The 20,418-nt window shown below is 34.6% G+C and overlaps 1 protein-coding gene across 1 annotated transcript in view; it reads left to right on the forward strand.

The window, feature by feature from the left end:
• Nucleotides 1–20,418, forward strand: part of LOC111148654 (general transcription factor IIA subunit 1) — a 42,886-nt gene that overhangs the window by 17,762 nt on the left and 4,706 nt on the right. Inside the window, exons 5-8 of the mRNA XM_022505413.1 lie at nucleotides 2,614–2,689; nucleotides 3,832–3,965; nucleotides 6,231–6,551; nucleotides 11,986–12,075. Coding sequence (XP_022361121.1) covers nucleotides 2,614–2,689; nucleotides 3,832–3,965; nucleotides 6,231–6,551; nucleotides 11,986–12,075 — 621 coding nt within the window. The remainder of the gene's footprint in view (nucleotides 1–2,613; nucleotides 2,690–3,831; nucleotides 3,966–6,230; nucleotides 6,552–11,985; nucleotides 12,076–20,418) is intronic.

The raw sequence follows: 20,418 nt of genomic DNA on the forward strand, positions 1-20,418 counted from the left end.
ATTGATTGATTTCCTTTTTTTTTTAATAATTTAAATTCTAGTTAGTTAACATACAGTGCAATAATGATTTCTCAAGTAGAATTCAATGATTCATCACTTATATACAATACACAGTGCTCCTCAGAACAGTTGCCCTCCTTAATGCCCATCACCCATTTAGCCCATTCCCTGCTCACCTCCCTCTATCAGCCTTCAGTTTGTTCTCTTTTGTTAAGAGTTTCTTATGGCCTGTTTCCCTCTCTCCTTTTTGTCTTTTCCCTCTTCCATATGTTCATCTGTTTTCTTTTTTTAAATTCCACATATGAGTGAGATCACAGAGTATTTGTCTTTCTCTGACTTACTTATTTCACTTAATGTAATACACTTTAGCTCCATCCCTGTCATTGCAGATGGCAAGATTTTATTCCAGTTTTGATTTTTTTTTAAAGCTATGCATGCTTTGGAAATGAACATTGAAAAGTTACGTAATTTAATAAGAATGTAGGATAGTGATATATTAGGTAGACAGCTATTTCAGGGAACCTACAAAACAAATAGGACCTGATGTCAAACCAGTTTTACAGGTTCTCTTAATGAAATAATGCTCTAATTCATTATTCATTTTAGGGCTATTTCATAAAATACAAGAAGAAATTTTTAGTAGGCATTTTTTGTTTGTTTGTTTGTTTGTTTTTAAAGATTTTATTTATTTATTTATTTGACAGACAGAGATCACAAGTAGGCAGGCAGAGAGAGAGAGGGAAGCAGGCTCCCCACTGAGCAGAGAGCCCGATGTGGGGCTCTATCCCAGGATTCTGAGATCATGACCTGAGCTGAAGGCAGAGGCTTAACCCACTGAGCCATCCAGGTGCCCCAGTAGGCATTGATAAAAGGTGTTTTGTGTATGTCACCCAACAAATACTTATTGATAGTGTCTTGAATGTGCAGAGGTGTGCAGATGGTTATTGTGTCATGTATGCTGTGTAGAAACTACAGTTGTCACTTTGCCAGTAGAGGGAGCTCTATTAATCTCATAAAATCTGAATATTAATATTTCTGAATAGTATTTCTCAGTAGTAAGTGGTTGTTAATGTGGTCCTTAGACTTAGATTACCTTACATTTGCCTATATGGACAAGATTTATTTAAAATAAAATGCAGAACTAGGATTTCATGAAGAAACCTGGTGGGACTATAGCTGGATTCTGGGGTGTAGTGGGAATTGGAGGCTTTAGATGTAGAAACTAGGTAGGCCTATCAAATGGCAACAAGAAGCACATTTTCTTAGAACACCATACGTGGAGTCTATACTAGATAGTAGTGTCATGAACCTACTTGCATATAATTTTCCAAGTATTGTTGAGATTCTCTGGCATTAGTATCTTCAAAGCACAGTTAAATTTATTTCTCAGAGCTTGCCAAATAGAGATGTTTCTAAAAATGTATATGTTAGATTGGTATGTGAAGACTTGGTACCTGTAAAAAGATTGAGGGATGAGGGAGAAAAATTACCTCTATATGTAGTTACATTGAGATGCATGGAAATACTTTGAGTACAGAATTTTAAAAAACAGTAAAAGAAAATGTAGTATAACTCTTTTGGAGGAAAGGGGAGAGGAGAAGTCTCCAGAAGCAATAAATGAAAAATTTATCCTGGATTTAAAGAGATTCAGAGTACACCCATGTATATTTTTTTTAACTTAAATGTCAGATACTACCTTCATTTTAGAATGTAGAAATTAAAGTTGATGACTTTTCTTAAGATTTTTAGGTATTTTAAGTGTTAATTAAACTATTATTAATATGTTTCACCTAGGTAGAGTACCAGTATTGTCATCTTAGGGCATCATAGAATTGCTAGCTATATAAACTCATCCTTCTGATACAAGGTTTCTTTCAGGCCTGTTCATTATAGTATAAATTAAAAATATTAAGATTTCTAAAATGAAGATACTTAATATTTTGCTTCAAGTATGAACTTGAACAATTTGGTTTGAACTGTATGGTCCATATATATGCAGATTTTTTTGATAAATATGGTTATTTTCAATAAATAAGGTATATATTTTCTTCTAGCTTACTTTATTATAGAATACAGTATATAATATGTATATATATCATGCGGAATAGGTATTAGTCGACCATGTATGTTGTTGGTAAGGCTTCTGGTCAATAGTAGGCTATTTAACTTCTGGGAAGTCACCAGTTACATGTGGATTTTCACTTGTGTGAGGAGTTGGTTCCCTTAGCCCCTGCATTGTTTAAGGGTCAGCTGTAATTGACAACAAGGAATTGGGAATAAGAAATAGAGTAGGAAAAGAAATAATGGAATGGATATTTTATATGTTGAATAGCATTGTTAGTATGTGTGAGGTTTCCTTAGAACACATTTTTCAGGGGGAAAAAATACCCAATTATATTACTCTACTTGTTGTTTGAAGTATTTAAGTAAGGCCTTTAAGCTAGGTGGTCTTCATTGTATCATTTTGTAACATGGGATTTAGTCTTGTTAAAACTTTTCATTTTAGTGTATACTAAATGATAAACTTCAAACACTATGAAAATGTGCCAGAGATAAATTGAGATACTGTTATGCACATATGGTTTTGATTTTTCTTTTCCTTTTTTCTTTCAGAGTGCTGCTGCTACAGCTGCTACCTTGGCACTCCCTGCGGGTGTGACTCCTGTTCAGCAGATACTAACAAATTCAGGTAATGAGGAGTAATGGTACCATTATTTATATGTATAATTCAGAAAATTGTAACATCTAGTCTTCATTTTTGGCCTCATTGAAAGACAAAATCAATATTTCTTTTATCATTTGGCTTAGGTTATTAAAAAAGATTGAGTAATATAGCACATTAAATGATAATTACTACTGAGGATGCAGTAGAGAAGATGAAAATTGCGCTTGAGCTTTTGATCTGTGAATGAGAATCCTATTGAAGTATGATTATATAGGAATGTTTATTTGCATAGATTTTTGTTAAACACGTTTAACCTACCAAATAAGTAAACTTGACTCATTTGAATGAATTTGTGATATCAAACTAAATCCTATAGTATTTTACTGCATTCTGTTTTACATAGTATCTGCACAGACTGACAAAATTTACTTGTGATTTTTGGTGTGTTAATGTTGGAAGAATTTATTTACATGGATTTTAAGTATTTTCTCTGTAATCTGAATTACAGAATTTCTTGATATTTTGTTAATAAGATTCTAAATTTGTAAAGAACTAACTAGAGATTTATCCTGCTATGTATTTTATGAATGTATAATTGTTTCCTTTTAATTAATTGATGATTCTGTATCATCTCAAAGAACAAAGAGAGGGATTCATGTCTCTGTGTTTAAGCCAGGCGTATACTCAGTATTATGTGGCAATGATAATTGGTTCAGAAAATTTACTTTTTTTAAGCATTTTGAAGCTAAGAATCCTGATGCTTTGGCTCAAGATATTAATGAACTATTATACTTTCATGTCTTTAGAGCTTTAAAAAGAAACAGCCCTTGAAACATCTGATCTTACTGCTTTTACACGACTATTAACATGTTAGTAAAGATAATTTAAACTTCTGATCAACTTCCATAATCTGTTAAAACTTTATTGGAAAAGAGCTTTATAAGGATGGTAAGTAAGGAAAAAGATTTTAAGCAACATACTTGAACATGGAGGGAACCTAGAGAAGGTGAGGATTATAGTTTACTGTGTATGGCTGCCCTTAGTTGTTAGACTTCTTGCCCAGTCATTTCTAGGGCATTTTGGTGGTTTGACATTCATTATGAATTCATTTGTTTTCAGATGGTCACTGCTAAAATGATAACTTGTAATACTACCTTCTGCTTTAGGCCAGCTTCTTCAAGTGGTAAGAGCAGCCAATGGTGCCCAGTATATCTTTCAGCCTCAGCAGTCAGTGGTTCTCCAACAACAAGTTATACCACAAATGCAGCCTGGTGGAGTACAAGCTCCTGTTATACAACAGGTAATAGAATAGTAAGTTATGATTACGATGGGGCTCTTTTTTCTTCTGTATGAATTCTGGTGGTTCTCTTCCCCTTTCCCATGGCTTTATCTATACGAATTCTTAGACTATTCTCCCAACGCTGTATGTCCTATCATTGTAAATTCCTCCTATATACCTCATAGCTTAACTTAGATTCAGTATACTTAAGACTAAATTGTTGTTACCCCTGCTTATCTTTCATCATTCCCCAGGGCATGCTTTTCTATTAGTGGCACCACCCTCCATCCAGCCTCCTAAGCCTCCAAGTTATCTGGCATTCATTCAACAAGCATTTACTATGTGGCTGTGTATCAGAGTCTTTTTAAGGGATTGGAGATTTAGGAGTGAACAAGGCAGACATGAATCCAGTTTCATGAAGCTTAAGCGTTTTTAATGTGCAAAGTATCATGAAGTCCTACCAGTTCTTAATCCTTTTTTTCCACACTGTAGTTTTAACATATTTGCAGTTCCTTGATGTTTGAAACTAGTTTTCTTTTCTTGGTCTCTCATCATTTTCTTAGTTCAAGCTTTCATAATTTCCCACTTAAAATACTTTGCTTATTCCCTCAGTAGTATATATACTATATGTAATGTTTGTGCGCATGCTTGTATATGTATTATCCTCTTAATTGATTTCCCTGACTCTTAAGCTTCCTTCCTAACTTGTTAGTCTGTATTTTATAGTTCTCCTTTTGAAAACTTCTCTTGGGCTTTTTCCAAGTCTAAAACTCAGCATGATTCGTAGGATCTTTGTTTATTTATGGATCTGATTTTATTGATTTCTTCAGGTTTATTTCTTGCCATGCTTCCAATTATCTGCTTCAGCTGCTGTTTAGATCAAAGTTAAATCTTTGTATCTACTTCTGTGCTGGGTGTTAAACTCTTGTACTGTGAGGACAAAGAGGAAAGAGAAATGGTTTATTTTCTTAAAGAACTTAGGTACTTAAAAAAAGAGACACATGAAAACATAATGTCCATATTATAGTGTGATGATAGTGGTAAGATCAGAGAAGCATTAATCTAGTCGATTTGCAGCTTTCCAGATTTTGACTTGATGTTATTTACTTAGAAAGCCCTTTGACCTTCCTTCTAGCAACTCCCTTTACTATCTGCATCAAATAAAGCAACCAAATGGAAAAGCCTGGCTAATCTTCCAAGCACAAAAGAACTCAAGTATTACCTATTAAGAAGGTTTTCCTGCCCATACCTTGTCCCTCATACTGAATTTAGTCCAGTCTCTTGTGTTCTCATAACACCATATCCTATTTCTGTTATACCTTCTACCTTATGAGTTGTATTACTGCTTTGTCTATTGCACCATTAATCTGTAAACTTCTTGAGGGAAGTACTGTCTTATTTTGCATTCCTTGAACCTAAAGGCAAGTAATTGCCATTCACTGTTTTTTATTTATCACTAATAATTTATTAATTTGTTATTACCTATAATTATATTTATTGTAAAGGATACAGTTAATATTTGTTAATGTGTTCTTTTTGAGTTATGGTTTACTTTAGAATTCTAGATGCAGAAGCAGACAGGAACTTTAGAAATCATCAGATCTGGTGTGGTTGTATAGTTAGAATCAGTTGGAGAGCTTTGAATGATTAGATTTCATTTCATAGCAATTAAATCAGGATAGTAGGAGTGGGGCCCAAGTTCAGTATTTTTAAGCTACCAGGTGGTTGTAATTTGTAGCCAGGGTTGAGAACCATTGATCCTAATTTAACAGGGAAGTGACAAAATCCAAAGGAGGTTAAATGACATGCCTTTGCTATATCTCGACCTGGGATCCTAGACAAAACTGGGGCCCAGGACCACATTTTCAGTGCAGTGTTCTCCACAGGGAGGCAGTGTAACATAATAATTAGCGCAGAATCAGAAAGCTTGGGTTAAAATTTTGTGTCTTGGTGACTATGAACTTGGCAAGTTACTAAACTTGTCCATACATCAAACAAATAAATTAATCATATGTGTAACTATTGGCTTGGAATTTGCCAGGTACATAGCCAGTGCTCAATAAATACTTATTTTCAGAAAATCTTTTTTCCTTCAGAATTTTGAATGGTAAAGTGGAAGTGGGATCATTATACTCATTAAACTCCTTTTATGCTTGGTGGTTTTAACTGTATGAGATAAGGCCATTTTGGATGATTCTTTAGCATTTACGCCTAGTTCTGTGTGCCACAAAATGAAACTGAACTTGATCCTCTTACTAGTTTTACTATGGTTTTCTTTTGCCTTAGGTACTGGCCCCTCTTCCTGGAGGGATTTCACCACAGACGGGTGTCATCATTCAGCCACAACAAATCTTATTTACAGGAAATAAGACTCAAGTTATACCTACAACGGTGGCTGCACCTACACCAGCACAAGCACAGATAACTGCAACTGGCCAACAGCAACCACAGGCCCAGCCTGCTCAAGCACAAGCCCCGTTGGTGTTACAGGTTGATGGCACTGGGGATACATCATCTGAAGAAGATGAAGATGAAGAAGAAGACTATGATGATGATGAGGAGGAAGACAAAGAGAAAGATGGAGCTGAGGATGGGCAGGTAGAAGAAGTAAGTTTGTAGTAAAAGACTTGGAATGAGAAACTACTCAATCATTTCTTTTACTTGGTGCCAAACTGATGAATTATATCCTATTTTTTCAGAGACTGTTAAGGTGTTGTATAAATAGGATTTTAAATATAAAGTTAGATTGTTCTAACCTAATAAGGTTTTTAGATGGTTCTGGTTGTATTTATCATCATAAAATACTCTTTCTTATAGCCAGTAATAAAATATAAATATATCATACTGAGTTGTATTTATAAAGGGGGTGGAGAGAAGAGAGTAAGTAATTCTAATTTTCTGGCTTATGCATTCATGATGTGATTGAAACATAAGACCTTGGTAGAGCAGCTAAAATGAGCTTAATTTTCTGCTTCAATAATTAAAAAGGTATGGCACATCTGGGAAGTGAGGAGACTTGAAGAAAAAACTAAATGTCACAGACTTATTCATAACTTCCTTTTGGTCAGTATTCTATACTAGTTCTGTACATCACTTTATCTACTCTTAGTGTCTATCTGTGAGTTAAATAAACCATTCTTACTCATGTTTAGTTACATATTTCTAGAAACTTATATCTTTGTTGTCCTCAGTGTTCCTGCTTGGTTACTTGTGTTCAAGATGTTTGTCTTAACCACAGTTTTCATTGTTCATTGCTTTCTGCAACTTAAGATGTAATTTTATTTTAGGACAAAATTCTTTATATCTAATGTTTTTTTAAAAATATTATTGGGGCGCCTGGGTGGCTCAGTGGGTTAAGCCGCTGCCTTCGGCTCAGGTCATGATCTCAGGGTCCTGGGATCGAGTCCCGCATCGGGCTCTCTGCTCAGCGGGGAGCCTGCTTCCCTCTCTCTCTCTCTCTCTCTGCCTGCCTCTCCGTCTACTTGTGATCTCTCTTTATCAAATAAATAAATAAAAATCTTTAAAAAAAAAAATCTGTTAAAAATATTATTAAATGTTGGATACAAACGAGTAAAAAATATTTTAACATAAAAACACCCTTATGTCCATATCTAGTTAAAAATACATTGCAGGGTGCCTGGGTGGCTTAGTAAGTTAAGGTCCTACTCTTGATTTCAGCTCAGGTCATGATCTCAGGGTCATGCCCCACATCAAGCTCCACGCTCAGCACAGTCTGCTTGAGATTCTCTCTCTCTCCATCTCCCTCTGCCCCTTCCCCCTGCTCACCAGTGCTATCTAAATAAATAAATAAAATCTTTTAAAAATATATATCCATTATTAAAGTCTCCTGAGTACCTCTCCCTAACCCCCATCCTCTTCTTTCTGTTATCAGAGTAACCAGGCTCATGGATTTTTATCATTAACTTGCCTTTGTTTACCATCTATTTGTATTCCTAAAGAGCATAGTGTTTAGTTTTGAATGCCCATTTATAACGTAAATGGAGTAATTCTCTCTATTCTTCTACAAGTTGATTGCTTCCCCCCCCCCCAGGGTGGTATTTCTGAGGTTCATCTAAGTTGTTGTATATACTGGTAATTATTTTCACTATTGAATATACCATAGTTGATTTGTCCATTTCTTTTCTGATGTGATGGACATTAGGGTTGTTTCTATTTGTTTCCTCTTACAGTTATAAAATATTTAGAAGTGTGTCCTCTGGAGACACATATGCATGACTTTCTATAAGTGTTACACCTAACCATTGAATTACTGGATTCGAAGGCATGCATGTTTTTAACTTTACAATAAACTGCCAAATTGTTGTATTAAAATGTCTTCACCGATACTTGATATTGTCAGGCTTCTTAATTTTTGCCAGTCTAATATGTAGAAAATGTGTTTCCTTTTGGTTTTAATTTGATTACTAATGAGATTTAGCATCTTTGATTCTTTCATGTTTTCTCTGTAGACAATCAAATAACTAAAAATGGCAGTTTTTCTTGCCTCATTGGCTTAGCCCTCTAGCACAATATTGATTAGAAATAGCAAGCAGCCTTATCTTGTTCTTAATTTTAAAAGGAACCCTTTCTGTGGTTCACTATTAAGTATAATGTTTATTATAGGCTTTTTATGGACATCTTTTATCTTCTATTCACATTAACTAAGAGCTTTGCTTTTTTAAATTCTAAATGAATGTTGAATTTTGTTAAACAGTTTTTCTGCAACTGTTAATCATACAATTTCTTATCCTTAATCTGTTATCTAATAACTAATTACACTAATTGGTTTTCTACTTATAACCAGTTTTGTATTCGTTGGATAGCACAACTTGGTTATTCTTAGCCTTTTTATGAATTGCTGAATTCACTTTGTTCAGGACTTTTTCATGGACATTCGTGTACTGTTTATGATTCTCTGTTCTCATACTCTTCTTGCTAGGTTTTCAGGTTTGTGATAGCATTATAAAATGAATTCTGGTGAGTGTTCTATCATACTTGGATTTTTTTTTTTAAAGTTGTACTTAATTCTGTGAATATTTGTTAAAACATGCTGCTAAAATTATCTGATTCTAGTAATGTCCTTACTGTGTTCAAGTATTGTTTCTTTTTGAGACAGTTTAGATAAGTTATATTTCTCTGGGGCTATGTATGTCAATTTTTAAGTTACCATAAAGTTAATGATAATTATGTTTTGGTACCAGAATCCTTTGTAGTCATTTACATTTTTATATTCTCATTTCTGATTTTGTGCCATCCTGCTCTGCTCTTCTTGTTCAGTCTAGCCAGAGGTTATGTTGATTCATTAATGTTTTTTAAGAATCAACTTTTAGCTTTAGTATATTTTTTTCTAGTTCATTCTTATTCTGACTTAACTTTTATTTGTAGAGTTATGATCTGTGTAATGTATGCATCCTTTGAAATTGATTAGAACTTGCTTTATGTGGTCAGTGTTTGCATATACTTCCTGTATATTTGAAAACACTTTTTTGTAGCTGTTGGTTGTCTTCTATATGTATTACTAGAATTAGATTCTTTGGATAATCTATACCCTTACTGATATTTTTTGTGTGCTTACACCATTATCGATTAGTGAGGGAGATATGTTCACATCTCCTACTATGATGGTGTATTCCTTTGTTTTGTTGTCATTGTGCTTTTTATATTTTGAACCTAAAAGTGGATGCATATTAGCTTAAACTTACTTTGCAGTGAATTGAGCCATTTATGATTATATGCTATTTATCTCTAGTAATTTCTCTTTTTTTGCCCATATAGTTTGTTTTGTGTTATATTAATAGAATCATACCAACTTTGTTTCCGTTAGAATAGCTCTTTTCATTCTTCACTTTCAAATTTTTGGATCCCTAAGCTTTAGATGTTGTGTCTTTTTTAATGTGGAATACTGCTATGTATGCTATCATCTTAAAAAATTTTTACATGGGCCCAAACTATTCAATAGGAAAAGAATGATCTTATTAAATAAATGTAGCTTGGACAACTGAATATCCAAATGCAAAACAGTGAAATTAGACCCCTGCCTCACACCTTACACAGAATTAACTCAAAGTGGATCAAAGATCTTAAAGACCTAAAACTATAAAATTCTTAGAATAGGGCAGAAGCTTCATAACACTGGGTTTGGAAATAGTTTCTTAAATATGACACCAAAAGCACAGGCGATTAAAAGAAGTAACAGACTTAGTATTAAAAGCTTTTGTATATCCAAGGACAATATGCAGAAAGTTAAAAGACAGACTATAAAATAGGAGAAAATACTTCAAATCCTCTATCTAACATGGGCTCAATATCCAGACTAGAAAACTTTTAAATTCAACAACAACTCTATTCCAAAGTGGGTAAAGGACTTGAATAGACATTTATCCAAGGAGAATATACAGATAGACAATAAGCATATGACTAGATGTTCAGCATCACTAGTTATTACAGGAATGCATATATCAAACCCACAAAGAGATACCACTTCACATTTACCAGGACGGCTGTAATCAAAAGAGATAAAAAAAAAAAGAAACAGATGTTGGTGAGGATGTGGAGAAATTGGAACTCTTTTGCATTGCTGGTTGGAATGGAAAATGGTATAGCTGTTGTGGAAAATGGTTTGGTGTTTCCTCAAAATGTTAAGTGTAAAATTATCATATGACCCAGCAATTCTCCTAAGTATATGTATAAGAGAATTGAAAACTGTTACTCAAACAAAAGCATGTACATGCATGTTCAAAACTGTTTATAAAATCCAAAAGATGTAAATAACCCAAATGTCTGTCAGTTGATGGATGGATAAATTAAAATGTGATTTTAATGGAGTATTATTTAGCCACGAAAAGGAACAAAGTACCAGTTTATGCTACAACATGGATGAACCTCACACATTATAAATTAAACCATACCTCATGTTGTTATATGTGTATATTGTATGTTTGCATTTATATGAACTAGCCAAAGGTAAATATATAGTGATAGAAAGCAGATTAGTGGGGGGCTGGGGAGAGGTGGGGATGGGGGTTGAGCAACTGCTTAATGGTAAAGGTGATAAAATTGTTCTGGAATTAGATAGTGGTGATAATTACATTATGTACCAAGTATGACTGGTTGTACGCTCTAAAATGGTCAAAATGGTGAATTTTATGTTATGTGAATTTTGCTTCAATAAATTGTTTTTTACATTTACATTGGTGATACCTATTTTAAATTAAATATACATGTGTGTGAGGTATAAGCCTAGACTTAATGTCTACTTGATTATTTTCCTTTCCATTTTCTCTTCTCTTTTTTCATTTTGTCTTATTTTTCTTTTTCTTCTCTTTTTCTGATAATTAGAAATCCGAGTTACATCTTTTGTCTTCTCAAATAACTGAGGTCAGATTTAACATAGTTGGTCATTTTATGCTTTAGTTAGGTCTTAGCCTTTAATTCTTTTTGGGATTGAGACCCCCCTTCCATCTTACCCCTCCCACATGTATCCTTTTAATCTAAATGCCTTAGTTAGACTATAAGCCTCCCACAATTACCATCACAATGGTAGACATGCTAATATTATAAATAGAGTCTTAGTCCTCCACATATAGAAAAGCCAGATTCCTAGCCTGTTTTATAGCCCTTTTTTCCCCTCCAACTTTACCACTGTTTTCCTTTTTGCTCCGCTGCTGCTGTTGGTACATAGTACCATTATCTCATTAAACCTTCACATTTTCTTAGGTCCCCTTCTAGGCCTCTTAAACAGAGAGTAGTCTTGTGCTATTCTGAAAGAATGAAGGAGATAAACATCTTTTCAGACTTTAAAGTTATGTAGCTTAACTTTTTATTTTTGATTTCTTGTTGGAATTTCAGAAAAATTGGCAAAATCTTAACACAGCTGATTAATAGTAAGTTGGATATAAATATATGTATGTATATACTTCTGTCTGAACCTTCATTCTCAAAGAACATCAAGGTCATTGTATTTCTTTTCCTTGAATATTAGAAGGGCCTTTTTCTAATAATACATGAAGTATAAATAAATACTCTTATTTCTTATTTGTAGGAGCCCCTCAACAGTGAAGATGATGTGAGTGATGAGGAAGGACAGGAACTCTTTGATACAGAAAATGTTGTTGTATGCCAATATGATAAGGTAAGGATTATATCAGGTTATTGACATTTTTTCTGTCGTAATTTCTTCCCTAAATATCTTCTCTACTTTGTTCAAAAATTTGGGCAGTTAACAGATGCCTCTTACATTCAGTATAAACAGGGTGAATGTAGACATTGTTAAAATTTAGTAGATTATTTTAATAAAATGATTAATTATGTGGCTTTACATTTGGAAAAAATGTTAAGAATGAAATCATGAGGAGAAGTAGGCTTCTTTGAATTTATACCATCTCCTAACTCGCTGGCAAAGTTAATAGTCACTTTAGGGTTGTCCTTTAACATTAATAACCCAGTAGAATAACCTGTTTTCCCTTTAGTTTCAACTGCCTGAAAACTGAACAGCTTTAATTGAATCCTGTCACTTTTTTTATTCCTAAGAAAACTAGGGCAGTAAACAGGACTGCTAACTAACAAATATGTTTTTACTGGAAATAATTTTTAAAATTGTTTAGCTTTGCTGTATTTTTGATAGCCTTAGGTATTTTTAAACTAGGTCTGTGAGAATTAACTGTTGAATTTTTGTTTTCCTAATTCTTCAAAAGGATGCTACTTGCCAAGTGTTTTTTGTTACAGTTATTAGCATTATTGTTGAGATTTTGTTAATTATTGAAACATTAATTTGGAATAAAATGGTCTTCTATGCTCATTAAATTTCTAATAAATCCACAAATTATAATGCATTTATAATTTAATTTCAGCAGTGGTTTTTACCAAATGAGGAAAACCTTAATAGAAGCAATTGGGCTTTTGTTTATAAGCATACTCATTCACTAAACAAATACTTATTAAGTGTCTGCATACGCCAGGCACTGGAGCTGTAGTCATGATCATGCAAAATTGTGCCTTGCATGAGTTTCCTTTGTAAGTAATGAAAATCTTACATTTGTGTTGCTTTTATAGAAATGAATCTTATAAGTAGTCATCCTTACTGCATATGAATAGCCATACTTACTGGAAACATATATGTAGGGAAATGTCAAAACAGTTTTATCATTTTGAAATGAAAAGGAGAAGTCAAGCCAGTTACTTGCAATGAGATTACAGAATAAAGCAGTGAAGTCATTTATAAACAGAATTATCAGGGCATCTGCTTTTGTACTATGTGACTTTTGGGTGAGCATTCTTAAAACCTTACACCAGGAACATTATAATAAATGTAATTTTTTTTTAAGATTTTTATTTATTTGACAGAGATCACAAGTAGGTAGAGATAGGAAGAGAGAGAGATGGGGAAGCAGGCTCCCTGCTGAGTAGAGAGCCCAATGCGGGGCTCGATCCCAGGACCCTGGGATCAGGACTTGAGGTGAAAAGAGAGGCTTTAACCCACTGACTGAGCCACCCAGGCTCCCCAATAAGTGTAATTTTTTGTTACTGTGTAGTGGAAGAGTATTAGTGTTAAAATAGATAGGAAAATACCTTATATTTGGAAATCTCAAAGAGACCTCATGTAACCAAATTAGCCAGAACACAGTTTCGTGATGAGAAGATGTCAGATTTATCAGACAGTAGAGTCCTTTACCTTAGCTAGACTGAAGAATATACTTCTAAGTATTTTCATAATGTAAGAATGGTTGTATTCTCCTTTGGTACAAATTGTACACATAATATTTTAAATGTTAAAATTGGTTTGTTTTGCTCCTAGAGGCAATTTAATGTTTGAGACAGAAATTGAAAATAGCTTTAAGTAGTGTGTTGAGCAATAAACAATTTTAAAGTTTACAAAGATCTAATTTTTAGAATCAAATGAGTTCTTGAGGGCTTGGCCTGATGTTTTAGTCAATAGTAAAGAATGCTGGTGTTCTACGAATGATTCAAATGGGGTTGGATGTGGTTTGAGCCAACTTGAATTTTAGGATTTTATTTTTGAAGACTAAACTTTAGAATTTCAACGAGTCAATTTTAGAAACTTATAGAAAGAATAATGAAGTTTATGTTGCCAATCAAATAAAAGTTATAGTTAAACCTAATAATGAAGCAGAGTTCTCCCTTATTATGATAGATAAGTACTGATGGCATCAGGTGTTGAGGCTTCAGTCTTATTTATTGGCAATTTTACTTAATATGTTTGTCATTAGGAAATTTAAGGGCCTTTTCTTTTGAAGTGCTGAGTATACAGACTGATCCTGAAGCTTTTGTACACTTGATTTTAGCAAGTTGTCAATACAGAAGAATGTGATCAGTTTCTTTACTTGTCTGGGGAATTTCTTTTTCCTGGCTTCTCATCACTTTCTTGCTTATATAATCCTGTTGTCTTTCAAGTTGCAGTCACTCAGTTCATGCTGGAAATAAATTTGCCCACTTTTGGATAGTTAATACTTTCTTCATAGGGAGTCAAAGAAAAAAAGGAGACAGAAGTCTTTTCATTCAATAAATAGAATGTCTGTGGTGTACCAGGATGCTGTGCTAGGAGGTTGAGAAACTAGTAAACAAAGTAAAGCAATCCCTGCCATTGGGAAGTTTAGTTAAGGGAGACGGATGCTAAAATGTAATAAATAAATAAATTATTATGGTATGTTAGAAGCTGATAATTGGTAGGAAAAGATACAGGTTAGAGTTTTTAAAAGGTTAGGTTAGTCTTGTTAAATCTTTTGAATGGATGACATTTGAACAAAGCCTTGAGGAGAGTTAGCCTTGTCATTATCTGGTAACAAAGCCTAGCAAAATATTCCTGGTCAATTCATTGAACCTCTCTAAGCTATGATTATCTTTTTTGAAAATGAAAGCCTTAACTTGATTTTGAAGTCCCTTTTGATCAGGCTTGATTTTGAAGTCCCTTTAGATCAGAGAAGAGGGAGAACCATGGATCCTTCTTAGAAGATAGGGAGCTTAAGCTGAAAATTGAATGATGCAAAGGATTTATTGGGAAAGGGAAGAAAGGTCATTTCAGTTGATTAACTTCTATAACTCCTTTTCTCCTTCAGTCTATGAATTGCAAACAAGTAAAAACTATAAATGAAGGTAAGGAGGGGAGTGCCCAGGATCTGGTACTATTTGAACACTGCCCTTACCCCTTTGGCATAATTGCAGATGGACATAGTTTTTGAAATCTGTAAGTGACTGGATGATCAGCATTCCCTCAGATGTATTTGTTAAATACTGCCATGTATAATGTTCCATGTTAGGTCTTGAGGAAACTATAAGCGGTTTTACTTTGATAGAAGAAATTCTTCATAATTGTATATACTTAGAAATGATACTAGAAATGTGTTTGGGAATGACACTGAAAATTATTAGGAGAGACTACTTTTAGCTGATGTGATTAGGGAATGCTTTGAGGAGAACACAGCAGTGTTTTTGAGGTGGATCTTGAAATAGGAATTGAATTTGTAGAAATGGGTTACTTCTTTTGATTGAAATACAGTCTTTGAGGAATGTGGAAGTAGGAAATAAGCTTGGAAGGTGAGTTATTACCAGGTCATTTAGAAATAGAAATAGTTAGGTGGAGATGATTGGTTAGAACTGTGCTTGTGGCAACAATATTTATAAGCAGATTGGAAGAAAGTTGAACGTGAAGCCTGGAGTTGGAAAGTTACTGTAATAAATCAGGTAACAAGAGGCTATTGGTGTGGTAAACTAGAAGATAATTTGGTGGCCATTGAGAAAACAGTTGCCAGGTGTCCTGTAGACAACTAAAGTAGAATTAGAGATAAAGTAATTAGAGGTTAGAAATACTAATATTAGTATGGATATTAATACTGTTTGACCATAGTATCAGAAGAGTTAGCAATATGGAAATTGTTACTCTATGTGAGGAAGAGAATGGTTGTAAACGTGATTCCAGTATTGAGGATAGTGTCCCAGTAGTCTAGATAAGAATGAAGAAAAGCCTAAGGTTAAATGGTGTAGACATAAAAGGAGTTACGGAGAAAAGGCAAAACCGTGGTCTAGAAGCATCAGAGAAAACAAAAGTTATTCTATTTTAAAAGTTTGCCAGTAGAAAATTTCCTGTGAAAAAAGGGACACGTGTGTATATAAACTTGGCAAAGATAAGATACTTTGCAGAGAAATTTGTTATTAATGAACACAAGTATTAAGAGCTATAAAATAATACTAATTGCAGATACATTTGTTTCTTTAAAAACTCACCTAATGAGTGAATAGGCAATTTTGTTTGTTGTTTTTTGTTTGTTGGTTTGGTGTTTTTTTGTTTTTGTTTTTGTCACATTTAACTTTATTAAGAAACCAGTTTGGGGGGGCGCCTGGGTGGCTCAGTGGGTTAAGCCACTGCCTTCGGCTCAGGTCGTGATCTCGGGGTCCTGGGATCGAGTCCCACATCGGGCTCTCTGCTCAGCAGGAAGCCTCCTTCCCCCTCTCTCTCTGCCTGCCTCTCCGTCTACTTGTGATCTCTCTCTGTCAAATAAATAAATAACATCTTTAAAAAAAAAATTAAAAAAAAAAAAAAAAAGAAACCAGTTTGGGGGCACCTTGGTGGCTCAGTTGGTTAAGTGTCTTCCTTTCAGCTCAGGTCATGATCCCAAAGTCCTAGGATTGAGCCCCGAATCAGGCTCCCTGTTAAATGGGGATCCTGCTTCTCTCTCTCCCTCTGCCTGCTGCTCTCCTTGGTTGTGTGCGCTCGCTCGCTCGCTCTCTCTCTGTGTCAGTCAATCTTGGGGAAAAAAAAAAAGTCACACCAGTTTGGCCAGCCACAATGGTATGAAACTAGAAATCGATTACAAGAAAAAAATTGGGACACTCACAGATATTTGGAGATTAAACAGCATGCTACTCTACGATCATTGAGTGAAAGAAGAAATCAAAAGAGAAAACAAATCTTGAGACAAATGAAAATGGAAATATAGCATACCAAAACTCATAAGTTGTTGTAAAAGCACTCTTAGGAGGGAATAGAGATAAATGCCTGTGTCAAGAAACAAGAAATACCTCAGCCTAATTTTATATCTCAGAGAACTAGAAAAAGAACAAATGGAAGTCCAAGGTAGTAGAAGAGAGGACATAACAAAGATCAGAGTGGAAATAAATGAAATAGAGACTAAAAAGACACTAGAGAAGATCAGTGAAACTAAGAGCTGGTTCTTTGAAAAGAAAAAGAAAATTGACATACCTCTAGTTAGACTCACCAAGAAAAAAAAAGGATAAGACTCAAAATCAGAGGTGAAAGGGAATTGTTATAACATATCACAAAAAATACGAAGAATCAGGGGCGCCTGGGTGGCTCTGGGTTAAAGCCTCTGCCTTCAGCTCAGGTCACATGATCCCAGGGTCTTGGGATCGAGCCCCGCATCAGGCTCTCTGCTTAGCAGGGAGCCTGCTTCCTCCTCTCTCTCTCTCTGCCTGCCTCTCTGCCTACTTATGATCTCTGTCTGCCAAATAAATAAAAAATAAATAAAATCCTTAAAAAAAAATACAAAGAATCATAAGACTACTGTGAACAGTTATATGCCAAGAAATTGGACAACCTAGAAGAAATGGATAAATTCCTAATAAAAACCTTCCAGCAAACCATCATGAAACCAGATAGTTTTACTGGTGAACTCTACCAGGATAAAGAAGAAATTCTTCAAGAAGAATTAATACTAGTCCTTCTCAAACTTTTCCAAAAAACAGAAGAGGAGGGAACACTTCTAAACTCATTTTATAAGGTCAGTATTACCCTGACACCTAAACCAGAGAAAGACACCACAAGGAAAGAAAATTAAAGGCCAATATTCCTGATGAACACAGTTGCCAAAATTCTCAACAAAATATTAGCAAACTGAATTCAGCTATAAATATGTTAAGATGATCATACACCATGACCATGACCAAGTGGAATTTGTTTCAGGGGATCCAAGGATGATTCAGCATACACGAATCAATGTGGCAAGTGACCCCATTAACAAAATGAAGGATAAAAACCCTACGATCATCTCAGTAGATGCTGAAAAAGCATATGGCAGAATTCAGCATCCGTTTATGATAAGAACTCTCAAAAAAGTGGGCATCAGAAGGAACGTATATACCTCGACATAATAAAGGACATACATGACAAAGCTACAAGTAACACAAAGAAGAAAAGCTGAAAGCTTTTTCTTGGAGATCGGGAACAAGACAAGAATGCTTATTCTTGCCATTTTCAACATGGTATTAGAAGTTCTAGCCAGAACAGTTAAGCAAGAAAAAGAAACAAAAAGCATCCAAATTAAATTATAAAGGGAGAAGTAAAACTGTCACTATTTATGGAAGACCAAGTATTAAAGACATTACATACATACCAAGTATTACATACAAGTATTACATACATTCTCCTGAAGACTACCAAAAAACTGTTAGAATAAACAAATACAATGAAATTGCAGGATACAAAATCAGTATACAAAATATGTTGCATTTCTATATGCTGATAAACAATCAGAAGGGGAAGTTAATTCCATTTATTGCATCAAAAAGAATAAAATGCCTTGGAATAAATTTAACCAAGAAGATGAAACATGTGCAATGAAAACTTAAGATATTGATGAAGGAAATTGAAGAAGAAACAAATGGAAAAATATTTTGTGTTCATTGATTGAAAGAATTAATATTGTTAAAGTGTCCATACTACGTAAAGTGTTATACAGATTCAGCAATTTCAGTGCAATCCCTGTCAAAATGTCAGTGGCATTTTTCACAGAACTGGAACAAATAATTCCAAAATTCAAAAGACCCTGAATAGCCAAAGCAATCTTAAGAGAGAGAGGCATCATGCTTTCTGATTTTATACTACATTACAAAGCTGTAAGAATCAAAACAGTATGGTGTTGGCATAATATCAGACATGCAGATCCATGGAACAGAAAAGAACCCAGAAATGTTCCCAAACATATGTATTCAATTGATTTACAACAAAGGAGCTAAGAATATACAATGGAAAGGACAATCATTTCAATAAGTGGTTTTGGGAAAACTGGACAGTCACATGCAAAGCAATGAAACTAGACCACTATCTTATGACATACACAAAAGTCAACCCAAGATGGAGTAAAGATTTTTTTAAAAAATATTTAATTTATTTATTTGACAGAGATCACAAGTTGTCAGGCAGACAAAGAGAGGGGGGCGGGGAAGCAGGCTTCCTGCTGAGCAGAGAGCCCAATGTGGGGCTCGATCCCAGGACCCTGAGATCATGACCTGAGTGGAAGGCAGAGGCTTAACCCACTGAGCCACCCAGGTGCCGCCTGGATTAAAGACTTTAATGTAAGATCTGAAACCATGGGGCTCCCGGGTGGCTCAGTTGTTAGGTGTCTGCCTTGGGCTCAGGTTGTGATGCCAGGGTCCTGGGATTTAGTCCTGCATCGGGCTCCCTGCTCAGCGGGGGACCTGCTTCTCCCTATCCCACCCCCCAGCTTATGTTCCCTCTCTCGTTCTCTGTCAAATAAATAAATAAAACCTTAAAAAAAAATCTGAAACCATAAAAGTAGAAGAAAACAGGGATTAAGCTCCTTGGCATGGGTCTTGGTTATGATTTTTTAGATTTGGCACCAAAAGCAAAGGCAACACAAGCAAAAATAAACAGGACTACATTAAACTATAAAGCTTCTGCGCATCAAAGGAGACCATCAACAAAATGAAAAGGCAACCTACAGAATAGAAAGTATTAGAGAATAGAAAGCAAATCACATATCTGATAGGGAGTTAATAGCCAAAATGTATGGAGAACTCATACAACTCAATAGCAAATAAGCAATTCAGTTTAAAAAATGGGCAGAACTGAACATTTTTCCAAAGAAGACATAAAATGGCCAACAGGTACATGAAAAGGTACTCAACATTACTATTTGTTAGGAAAATACAAATTAGAACCACAATGAAATATCAGCTCATACCTGTCAGAATGACTGTTCCCAAAAAGATAAGAAGTTAACAAGTGTTACTTGTGGTTGTAGAGAAGTGGAAGCCCTTAGACACTTTTGATAGGAATGTAAATTTGTATAGCCACCGTGGAAACCTGTGTGGAGGTTCCTTGAAAATCCAAAATAGAACTACCGTATAATTCAGTAATTCTGCTTCCTTAATGGTTATTCAAAGGAGAACACTAACTCTGAAAGATTTCTGCCCTCCCATGTTCATTGCAGCATTATTTACCATAGCCAAGACATGGAGGCAACCTAAGTGTCCAGCAGTGGATGAAAGAAAGAAAATGTGATATATATTTATATACACATGATATAATATTCAGCCATAAAAAAGAAAGCAAGCTTGTCATGTATGACAACATGGGTGGACCTTGAGGCATTATGCTAAGTGGAACAGGAGAGAGAAAGACCAATATCATAGGATCTCACTTTTGTATGTGGATTCTACAACAAACCAGGCAAAAAAAAACCCAAAAACAACGAAGCAAAAA

The sequence above is a fragment of the Enhydra lutris genome, unplaced genomic scaffold (genome assembly GCF_002288905.1).
Source record: "Enhydra lutris kenyoni isolate GAN:26980312 unplaced genomic scaffold, ASM228890v2 scaffoldscaffold20, whole genome shotgun sequence".
Classification (NCBI taxonomy): domain Eukaryota; kingdom Metazoa; phylum Chordata; class Mammalia; order Carnivora; family Mustelidae; genus Enhydra; species Enhydra lutris.